This window comes from Asterias amurensis, chromosome 15 (assembly GCF_032118995.1).
Source record: "Asterias amurensis chromosome 15, ASM3211899v1".
Classification (NCBI taxonomy): domain Eukaryota; kingdom Metazoa; phylum Echinodermata; class Asteroidea; order Forcipulatida; family Asteriidae; genus Asterias; species Asterias amurensis.
Genome location: NC_092662.1, coordinates 175255 through 186452, shown reverse-complemented (window position 1 = coordinate 186452; position 11198 = coordinate 175255). Strand labels below are relative to the sequence as shown.

At 38.2% G+C, this 11198-nt stretch overlaps 1 protein-coding gene across 1 annotated transcript; it reads left to right on the top strand.

Moving 5' to 3' along the window:
* LOC139948002 (caspase-3-like) lies at positions 1-7961 on the top strand. The gene is made up of 8 exons (XM_071945950.1): positions 1-87; positions 3374-3741; positions 3970-4074; positions 5032-5169; positions 5716-5948; positions 6387-6474; positions 7077-7241; positions 7747-7961. Exons 2-8 carry the CDS (start codon positions 3423-3425, stop codon positions 7953-7955), a joined length of 1257 nt encoding a protein of 418 aa, XP_071802051.1. The 5' UTR covers positions 1-87; positions 3374-3422; the 3' UTR covers positions 7956-7961.
* The last annotated feature ends 3237 nt before the right edge of the window (positions 7962-11198 follow it).

The following is an 11198-nucleotide window of genomic DNA, read 5'->3' as shown; positions in this document are numbered from 1 at the left end:
CCTAAAACATGGAAAGTCCCTGGTGATTTTAGTTCTGATTATCGACTGTGTAGAGTGCTGACGTCCCAAAACATCAACATTAAGATAGTAAGTAAATTGTGCTTGTTTTCCCAATTTTCATCATCAATGTAAAAAAAAAAACCCACAGTATGTGCTTGGTGTGTACTTCATGAGTTTCACCACATTTTCTTTCTGTTGTGTGTACCCCGAGGGAGTAGAGATGTTGAATTGTTATTGAACTGATTGAATGTTCCGTGTATTACTATTATATTTATAATATTATTCATTATAAAAAATATAAAGACACTATTACAATTATCATTTATTAGTTGCGATAACGTAACCCTCCTCCCGACGGCCGCCAGGCCGGAGGGTTACGAGATTGTTTCGAGCGGAAACGGTTGATCTGGTCTAGTTGCGATAACGTAACCCTTCTCCCGACAACCGCCAGGCCGGAGGGTTACGAGATTGTTTCGAGCGGAAACGGTTGATCTGGTCTAGTTGCGATAACGTAACCCTCCTCCCGACGGCCGCCAGGCCGGAGGGTTACGAGATTGTTTCGAGCGGAAACGGTTGATCTGGTCCAACACGTACAATTTTGAATTGGATTCAAAGTTGGGGACCGAAAACATATGAGGGTCGATAACGTATGACGCTACGACACATGTACTGTTGAACTACACGTCACACACGTAGAGCAGAAGCTCTGCCCCACGCAGGTTCGACATTTGAACCTGTGAATTTCGCTCCGGTTCTGGTAAGTTTTTGTCAATTTTTCTTCGAAATATTTCCTCAATGGTGCTTTGTTATGAGTATTATGGCAGGCTGCATTAGACATTGCGGATTAAGTTCGTACCCTCAGAATTTGTGTCATGATTTTTGAAAGTGGTAAAAATGGGGCAAATCTGGTGACTAGCTGTCAAAATTGTACGTGTTGGACCAGATCAACCGTTTCCGCTCGAAACAATCTCGTAACCCTCCGGCCTGGCGGTCGTCGGGAGGAGGGTTACGTTATCGCAACTAATAATTTATACGGTAATATTAATAATGACATGATTGTTTGTCATTGTACTTCATAGGGTGCATTCGTTTAGCTTCCCTGGGTCGACCCCGATGTTGCGTATTTTATTTTTTTCCAGGATGAACGTGGGCACACAATTACCCCACGTTCGTCTTCGAACCAGAAAAAAACCCCAGACACGTCACCACATGAGCCTTCCCGTGGTGACGTCAGTGCACCTCGGGCCAGCCCCAAGTGACCCAATCCACAAGTGGGGCTCTTGAAGACTTTATAGTGGGTGCATTCGCTTAGCTTTCCTGGGTCAACCCCGATGTTGCGTATTATATTTTTTTCCAGGACGAACGTTGGGTAATTGTGTGCCCACGTTCGTCCTGGAAAAAAATATAATACGCAACATCGGGGTCGACCCAGGGAAGCTAAACGAATGCACCCACTATAAAGTCTTCATAGAATTTCAAAAGTTGGTGAATCTGGTTACTGGGGCAGACAGCTTAGATAAGCTTAGGAATTTGTCTCGATGTCCCTTGAAAGTTGTAGGCTGGTCATCTCGCCACCAAGCAAGCTAGCTACCAATCAATAAAGTCGCCCCCCGCAAAGTCGACCCCTAACTGGCTCACATGGAGTTGTTACAAAAGTCGCCCCCTGAGGGCCTGACAATGTCTCCCCAAAACAATGTCGCCCCCTAGCAAAGTCGCCCCCTGAAAATGTCGCCCCAGCAAAGTCGCCCCCTGGAAAATAATTAAGGATTCTTTTGGTAATAATGGCTTATTAAAATTGTATTGGTTAGGGTTAGGGTAGATTAGGGTTAGGGTTAGGGTTAGGATTAATGTATTAACTATATCTTTTTAACAAGTATTGTAGCCTTAATTAATTAATATTTTCGAAGAACATCTGGGGGCGATTTGGGTAGGGGGCAACATTGGCTGGGGGTGACATTGTCAGGGGGTGACTTTGCTAGGGAGTGACATTGTTTGGGGGCGACATTGCCAGGGGGCGACTTTGTTTCAACCCAGGGCGAGCCAGGTAGGGGGTGACTTTGCAGGGGGCAACTTTGTTGGGGGCGAGCTTGTCAGGTGGCGAGATGACCATCATTCCCTTGAAAGTGTTAGTAGTTGCTTCAATTGCCTCTCTATGGAGTGTTCCAGTAATTTACCACTCTGGCTAAACCAGAACTTCCTGAGGTTGAGGTTTGATCTTTATTTGTACAGTTAGTTGCTGGCCCCTCTCTGTGCTGCACGGTTGACATATCAGTGTTCAGTGTTCAAGCCCTCGAGGCCCCTGAGTATTTTAAAGGTCTCAATTTAAAGGAACACGTTGCCTTGGATCGGTCGAGTTGGTCTTTGAAAAGCGTTTATAACCGTTTTTTATAAAATGCATATGGGTAGAAAGATGTTGTAAAAGTAGAATACAATGATCCACACAAACATGCCTCGAAATTGCGTGGTTTTCCTTTTACCTCGTCGACTAACACGTCGGCCATTTATGGGGGTCAAAATTTTGACTCCCATAAATGGCCGACCGTGTTAATTCGCACAGTAGAAGGAAAACCACACAATTTCGAGGCAAACTTGTGTTGATCATTGTATTCTACTTTTAAAACATCTTTCCAACCATATGCATTATATACAAAACGGTTACAAACGCTTTTGTTTTGACCAACTCGTCCGATCCAAGGCAACGTGTTCCTTTAAGATCTCCTCGCAGCCTCCTGCACTCCAGAGTGGTCAATTTCACTTTCCTGAGTTTGTCATCGAGTCTAAGTGCGGTAGACCTCTCCAATCATTCACAGTGCTCTAGTTGTATATATGTTGAGTGACTTGACTGTCACTGCCAGTGCCATCCCCTAATAAGTCAAGTGTCGGTATGTCAGGCCTAACATGCCTAAACAAGGCACTGGACACCTGTTTGGTAATTTTCAAAGACCAGATTCTCACTTGGTGGTTGGTGTGTCCAAACATATGCATAGAATAACCAAAGAGCAAGATTTTTTTCCCTGGACTCATTTCCTGAAGATTTTTTTTTTTAAGTCCTAGCTAGATCTAGAGCTGAGCACCCTCTTTTTGTCTTTTGGTTTTAGGGAAAAAAATAGGTTTAAAATTTAGGGTTTCTATTCAAATATTGTTTTAACACCCTGAAGCTACATGCGGAGGGAGTCGAGCGTATCGGCACTATTGATGGGGTTACCTCGTTGACATGCAAGCAATCAGCCAAAGACACAAGATCGCTTCTGACTTGCACTTTAACAAGATTTTTACAAAAAACAATGAAGCTATCTTTTAGTTAGGGCTAGATAGCTTGAGAAGTTGTTTTGATGTATAAATATAATGACATTTTTTTTTTCTTCCTAAACAGCTCACTGTAACTGAAGTTCTGCCAAACTGTGAGGGAGTGATCTTGTAAAATGTCTCGAACAGGAAAACCCAAAGCTCACTCGGCTTTGCTTGTCCACTTGACCAGAGCCATAGATGGAGTAGTGTTTAATCGAATGAAGACCACCGTCAAAACAAAGGAGTATGGTGGATTCCTGGCTGGAGAATTGGAAAAATTGGACACACCACAAAAATTACTTGACAAAATGGAGCACAAAGGGGTGTTCAAAGTGAAAACTCACCCCTCAAAAACAGTGGATTATAGAAATCTGAAGATGGTCTTTGAGCAATGTGAATTTAATGAAATTCTGAGTGATATAGAATCAGCCGAGGCTGAGTTGGCAAAAGAAGGTAGGTTACAAAAACAAATATGTGATATGAAAATCACCCAATAAAGGGGCTGAACACTATTGGTAGTTACTTAAAATAGTTGTTAGCAAAGAAAGTTACTTTGTAAAGAGCAATTTTCAAATGTATCGTTTTATAGAGAAGTGCTTTATAAATCTATATTATTATTAAAAAGAGATGCATTTTTCAATCTTTGCGTCTGAGAAATGTTCTTAATTTTTGCATCTCTAGGTTTTTATGTGGAGGGAGGAGACCAAGCAGACGCTGGATGTACTTCAGTAAGTGTAATGGAAACAGACCGTCCGCTCAACAAGAACAATTCCCGGAGTGACAGAAGTAAGTCAAGTTAATCATGTAGCCCAACTCACAATTTAACGATCAGAGCAAACTGATCGAAACGGTGAGTTGAAACCAACGGTTCTTTTCGGAACCACCCCCAACTTATTAGAGATAGTCATTACATGGTGTTACCGCAAACCTTTCTATATCGTATTTCCACCATGCAAAGTTTCAAATCCTACTTAATAATTTAACATTGGACCTGGGTTCTGACCAGGATGACCTGGAGCCAGTAAATTTAGGACTGAACAATTTCGGTGGTCTAGTGACTTTTTTTAATTGACTGAAAGATTCACTTTGTGAAGAAAAAAAAGGAAACGAAAGTTCAAATGATGACTTTTGAGTCCACTAAATATCTTTCAATTGTGTTGAGGGAGTGTCGTGGCCGAGCGGTTAAGAGCACCGAATTCAAACTCTGGTGTTTCTGATCAGCAGAGTGTGGGTTCAATTCCCCAGCCATGGCACTTGTGTCCTTAAGCAAGACACATAACCATTGATTCATCCTTCGGATGGGACATAAAGCCGTTGGTCCAATGTGTTGTGTAAACGCATGTAAAATAACCCAGTGCACTTATCGAAAAGAGAAGGGGTTCGCCCCGGTGTTCCTGGCTGGATTGGCAGCATATTGCGCCACAGCAATATCCTTGCTTAAGGATTAGGTCATATCTTAAAATTCGCCCCACTCCTTGCAGTAATAATACCTGGCGCTTTGTATCCTCTGGCAAAAGGCGCGTTATAAATACGGTTATTATTGTTATTATTATTATTATATTCAAGGGTAAAAACAAATAACATGCAGTATTCCCCGATGAAAATTTAACATCTGTTCAGAGTTATGTTGTTATTATTAATAACTTTATTTTGATAACATGGGGCATGACAAAGATGGTGCATGAGTTGTTTATTATGATTTATTTAGTATCTTTTATTTTTAAAATTTCCTGTATATTTCAGGTGATGCAATCCCATCTGGTGTTACTCTTTCGGAATCTGGTGATAAAGATTTTAATCCAGAAGGATGCTATAACAAAGGCAAAGGATATTTATTGTTTATAAACAACTTTGAAAATTCTGGCGAACCACGACGAAAAGGTAAATGATAATGTATGTAAAAGGAGTAGGTCTCATGCTTCAAATGTAGTGTCACACCTTGCAGGAAAAACTGCTTGAGCATCACTGGCTGACGGATATGCTCACTATATAAGAAGCCACTATTATTATTTTTGTTTATGAATTCGGCTTCCTTGAGGCCACTAAAGCTTGGATTGTAAAGTAGTATTTCAAAGAAAACCTGATCTTGACACTTATGTACATGATACTTGAGTATAATTGCTTCTCTTCACCCAGGGGTTTAATTATGGGTACCAGTGAGGGTATAGGTTGACAATGTGTATGAAAACATCTGGAGTGACATGGCAGCCCGCTGGCAGCCCAGAGATGTAGAATCTTCAGTCTTCAGGAAGCTGAGAAAGATTATAGGAATGTTTTTGGCCCAATGACTACTAATGTTGAGCGCATTGATACATTATTGTAAAATTTACTATTTAAGAACAAATTATTATTATTATATTTTATAAGAATCGCTTGAAATTAAAGTCAATTTGTGGTTAAACATTAAACATTTTTTGTCTTGTACAGGAAGTGAAAAAGACAAGGATAAAATTGAAACGTTGTTTGAGGAAGACAGTAGCGTTGACTTGAATTTTAAATGTAGTTATGAGAAGGATTTGACCAAAACCCAGCTGTTGAAAGTTCTTCACAAAACAAGAGATAAACTAGCAACGGGGAAGTACTCTAGTTTTGTCATGATCCTTGGTAGTCATGGTAAGCAGGAGGTGGTGAAAGACAACGAGGGAAAAGAAGCTACTGTTGTGAGTACCAATGTTATCTTTATGCTTGAAAGCCACTAGATACCTTCGGTTAATGTCAAAGACCAGCATTCTCACTTGGTGTATCTCAACATATTTGCATAAAATAATAAATCTGTGAAAATTTGGACTCGATTTGGTCATCAAAGTTTGAAGAGAGTAATGAAAGAAGAAAACACCCTTGTCGCCCAGATGTGTGTGTTTTTAGATGCCTAATTAAATGCTTCATCAGGCATTTCGATGAGAAATTACTTTTTTTCCCAAACTATGTTCCTTCGGCGGGAGCCATTTTTTCTATCAACAACTCTCTATTGCTCTCCATTGTAAGTTTTAATGCTAACAATTATTTTGAGTAACTACCAATAGTGCGGTACCTTTAACCAAACTCATATACCTATTAATTATAAGTAATGTTTCAATTACATTTGTTGATTCTTGTAGGAAGGAATTGTTACAATTGATCAAAAGTTCATCACAGAGGAGGAACTCACTAAACCCTTCTTGGGAGACGAACTCAAAGCACTCAATGGTAGGTTGTTATTATTAGAATGATTCAATTCAAGTCAATTTGACATTTGTTTCCATCATCATCATCATCATCTTCATATACTGTGCAGAAACCTCCTATTGAGTATACTCACACATTGGTTGAAGTGCAAACTAGCATGTACAAAATCAATATGTGCAAGTATGCAGTTATTTATTGTAGTATCTTGTGAGGGGTATTATTAGCTGAAGGTGACCCCATTTAGTTTGTTCTTGAAGACATCTAGAGTTGGTGACTCATTAACTTGCTTAGGCAGTAAATTCCAAAGGCGTATGGTGTCTGATACCCAGCCTACTTCCTTATGGACCGTGAAGGGGTAACTCTGTTTTAGCCCTTGTTAATCACATTATGGGACGTATACTGTGCCTCTGCAGTAGTTTTTTTATATGTGATAATATTGTAACAAATGTTTTCATTATATAAAAGGGATTTTTGTGCATTTTTGCAAGAATTTATTTAATGAGTTTGCTGGGAATAAGAACGAACTGTGGCATACTTAGCCATGGCCGATAATCTGCCAATGTATGCTTGAATCTTGAACTTGCCTCCAATTATGTACATTTCTGCATCTTTTGTGTGGACAGACAAACCCAAAGTGTTTATCATTCAGGCGTGTAGAGCTCCTCGTCGTGACAAAGCGGATGATATGGAGACTAGCTCTTCGGAAGAAACTCCAGATGAACCTACCCAAGCAACTTTCAAAAAGCCTGTCAACGCAGATATGCTTATCTCATATGCTACATCTAAAGGTAAACCTCTACCCTTTAACTGTTTTTTTTTTGCATTTGTTTCTCCAATCAGATCTTGTGACCTCAAAATCCTTACCCCTACATTAGTTGAGAATATAATTTGCTTTTTACCATTGCACTGATGTGTATTAGCACTGTTTACTTAGTTTCCTGAGATCTGTGAACAATGTCCACAGGCAAATCTCTCAGATGGAATTTGAACTCAAGACACTTGCATTGCCAGGGCCCTACTTTCATGGTTTTGCTAATTCACAGGTTAGAAGGAAATTTAAACATGTGCTTGTGCGTAATCCACATACTAGGCATTCTTCGCTTACAGCTAGTGCAGAAGTTTGGCGCTTGCACAGTAAACGAAGACTGGTGATCTGAAGCTCAGAATGCAGCGGGTAAATAAGCAGAGCTAGGAATTGGGCCTTATGTCTATTTTTTTTCCAAATGATTACAAATCCTGTTTAACCTAAACTGGCCCCTAAATTTCGTTTTTGTTTTATTGTTTGATACAAAGGCACCAAGGCTTGGCGAAATGACGATGGGACGTGGTACATTTCTGAGCTGTGCGAAGGAATCAAGAAGTATTCCAAAAAGAAGCATCTTCTGGATATTTTGGTGCGTGTCAATCATGCCATATCGCTTCGGGAAAGTACCGAAGATGGCGCCAAACAGATGCCTTGCCAGATCTCCACACTGACCAAAGATTACTGGCTGAACAGATGAGTGTTTAACATCCACTAAATGAAATTAATATGAGGCCTGCTCATTATTCCTGATAGCCCCGTTCAGTACTTTCTTTTTCCATATAAGTGTGGGAATTTTAATATATAAAAAAAGGCTGTTGCTTTTTCCTGAATGGCCAGGTTACATTAGGTTCTGACACTCCAAGTGTATTTTTCTAATCCTAACTCTAACCCTAACCCCTATTGAATTTTTCTAACCCTAACCCTAACCTAACCCAACCCCTAAGACTAGCATGAAAATCTCAAGGTTTTTTTATTTGAAGGGGGGGGGGGTAAATAGGCCTACAGCCAACCATTCCAATTTTGGGAGAACCATTACCAAAATCATGCTGTACTCTAAACTATGAATTTGTTCTGTATTCCATATTGACCAGCTGCTTCAGAGCGCCAAGAGTGCCACCAGCATTAACTAACTCAGAAGCTTTTTAAAGGTTTATTTTTCCTAACAAATATTAATACAACTTAAAATCATGTGAATAGTAAAGTTATTAAAACAAAATATTTTCCTTGCAGTTTAATCGTGAAGATAATAATTTCATTTGTTTCAAAAGCCTTATGTTTGACAGTACTACTTTTGCAACTATTATAGTTTCACTTTAAAAAAGTGTTTTTAATCAGATTTTACCAATTTATCAACATACTATAGGACTTTTTAGGTAAAAAAAAAACCCAATATTTTTATGAAATGAACTCATTCTGCATCGATGTCAAAGTGTGAAGTAAGTTTTTAAAAAACAAAATGTTTTCCTTGCAGCTTTATAGTTTCACTTATATAAAGTGTTATTTTACTTCAGATTTTATCAATAATTATTGGACATTTTACAAAAAACAAATAAATAACATATTTTTATGAAATGAACTAATTATGAATGTGATGTCAACAGTTTTTAAATTAGAGTTATATAAACCCTAACATGGTGTTAAAACTTTGAAACAATCTTGAAAAGAAAAGATTTGTTTGTTTGTTTTTATTTTTTATTTTTTTTTATTTCCAAATATCACAATAAATAATCATAAGACAAAGAACGATACGAGGAGGGCACCAGGAAAAAGCCTAGGCTTGTACAGAGCCTGGACCCGTTTGTTGATCACACATTACAGATGAATTTTATAAAAATGTTTTTAGCCGTACACTTATTTGAATATTAATTTTATAAATAATAAATTGTTGCTTGTGCTATGGCGAGAATATTTTCACGAGTTGATAGAGGGAATGTTCCATTCACCTAGGCGAAGGCAAGTTGAACGGAACACTCCATCTTTCTAACGAATGAAAATCTCCTCAATACTGCATGGATGCAAAACATTTACAATTTGTTTTATATAGCGCCCAAGTAGATCTTTGTCATTTTGTGGAGGAAAAAACAATTAGTCACAATGTCAAATTGGCCTATGCTTGCATGCGTGCAGTCATCTAGCGTGCAATATTTTTAGTACAAAAATGATTGATCGACAATGCACGTTGAATAGTACCAAAATGCACGAAATATTGTTAATAATCATAATGTATATCGTGTGACTTCCAATCGTCCAGTCAAATGACAAGGATCTAATGGGTGTTATATACTGTAACACCTGATAATATCCATCATAACTATGTGTGATAAAGCACTGTGAATCATTCACTTTCCCCAAGGAGAAAAGAAAATTCACCTGAAAACTATTCCACAGGGGTACTGGTGTTGAGTGAGATTCGAACCCTAATCCCATGCTTTCTAGAGCAGTTATCTCAATCACTAGTAGACCACCGAGCATGCCTGGCTAAGATATCTGCTCTTGAATTCAGGGGTCTGGGGTTCAAATCTCACTTGAAAAGTTATGGGTTTTTCTAAAAACGCCAAGATGAGTACTTTTTTTGAACTTTAATATTGAATGTGCAGTACATTTATGTACATGGATTTTGACCAGAAGTGTTTTACTGGTTCTGACCAAAGTGAAATTGTTGTTTTTTCTCCATTAAACATGCAAAATCAAATGAAAAATATAGTTTAATTTTTAAGCAATGCATTATTTGGCAGTTTTTACCTTAAATGTAGACGCTGTTAAGCAACTGTAATGTACCGTAACGATTAAAGTTTCATATTGTTGGTCTATACTCGGATTTGCAGACTAAATAGATCCTTGACATGATTGGTGGATTTTAGGTCACATGACATATCAGATTGAAATTGCATGTCTGACATGTGTGTGCAATGTTTCATCTAGTGTGTTACTTATTTACATTGTTTATATACTCAGATTTCCAGACGGAATTTCCAGACGGAATTGTTGTTTTTTCTCCATTAAACATGCAAAATCAAATGTAAAATATAGTTTAATTTTTAAGTAATGCATTTTTTGGCAGTTTTTACCTTAAATGTAGACGTTGTTAAGCAACTGTAATGTACCGTAACGACTAAAGTTTCATATTGTTGGTCTATACTCGGATTTGCAGACTAAATAGATCCTTGACATATGATTGGTGGAATTTAGGTCACATGACATATCAGATTGAAATTGCATGTCTGACATGTGTGTGCAATGTTTCATCTAGTGTGTTACTTATTTACATTGTTTATATACTCAGATTTCCAGGCGGAATTGTACTGAAGTAAGTTGTATATAAAATGTATTAAAAAAAAAATTGAGACAAAATGGCAAAGCTTTTTTAATTTGAATCTTTTATTTCAATGGACACACAAGCAATATAACTTCGGACAAATTTTACAAAGCAATGGTGTGTTGTTTATTTAGACCAATCAGATAATGATTAAAGTAAGATGTTGTTCACATCATGAAGGTGTTTCCTTTGGAGCAAACCACAAACAATACAAAACACCATAAAACAATAACTGCTAAGCTTTTTTAAATGGAATTTTCGAAATAAATAGACACACAAGCGCAACATCTTTTGGCAAGAACATAGGTATACCGTGTTCTTTAGTACACGTTTACATTGTGTAGAAAGTTGTTTAAGTTAGAGTTAGACTTGTGGACAAGGCCTTGATTGTCGCAGTGATAACGTCACACTCTGCTCTGCCATGATCGAAGACTGCTCTCGCGAAAACAATGGCTCCTGACTACCGTAGGTACAAGAGCAGTAATCTTGATGGAACCAGCAGTCTTGCAAGCCAGATTTGCAGAGAGAATCAGTACGCTATCAACGAACAACTATTTTATGACTTGACCACATGTCTAAGTTAAAGGTTGTTTATACTCAGATTTACAGATAGTATTTCCAACG

Bases quoted from the DNA above. Each gene is read 5' to 3' on its own strand.
- LOC139948002 (XM_071945950.1), top strand. From the start codon at position 3,423: ATGTCTCGAACAGGAAAACCCAAAGCTCACTCGGCTTTGCTTGTCCAC. The intron at 5,949-6,386 runs GTGAGTACCAAT...TGATTCTTGTAG, and splicing joins AGGGAAAAGAAGCTACTGTT to GAAGGAATTGTTACAATTGA. The intron at 7,242-7,746 runs GTAAACCTCTAC...TTTGATACAAAG, and splicing joins CTCATATGCTACATCTAAAG to GCACCAAGGCTTGGCGAAAT.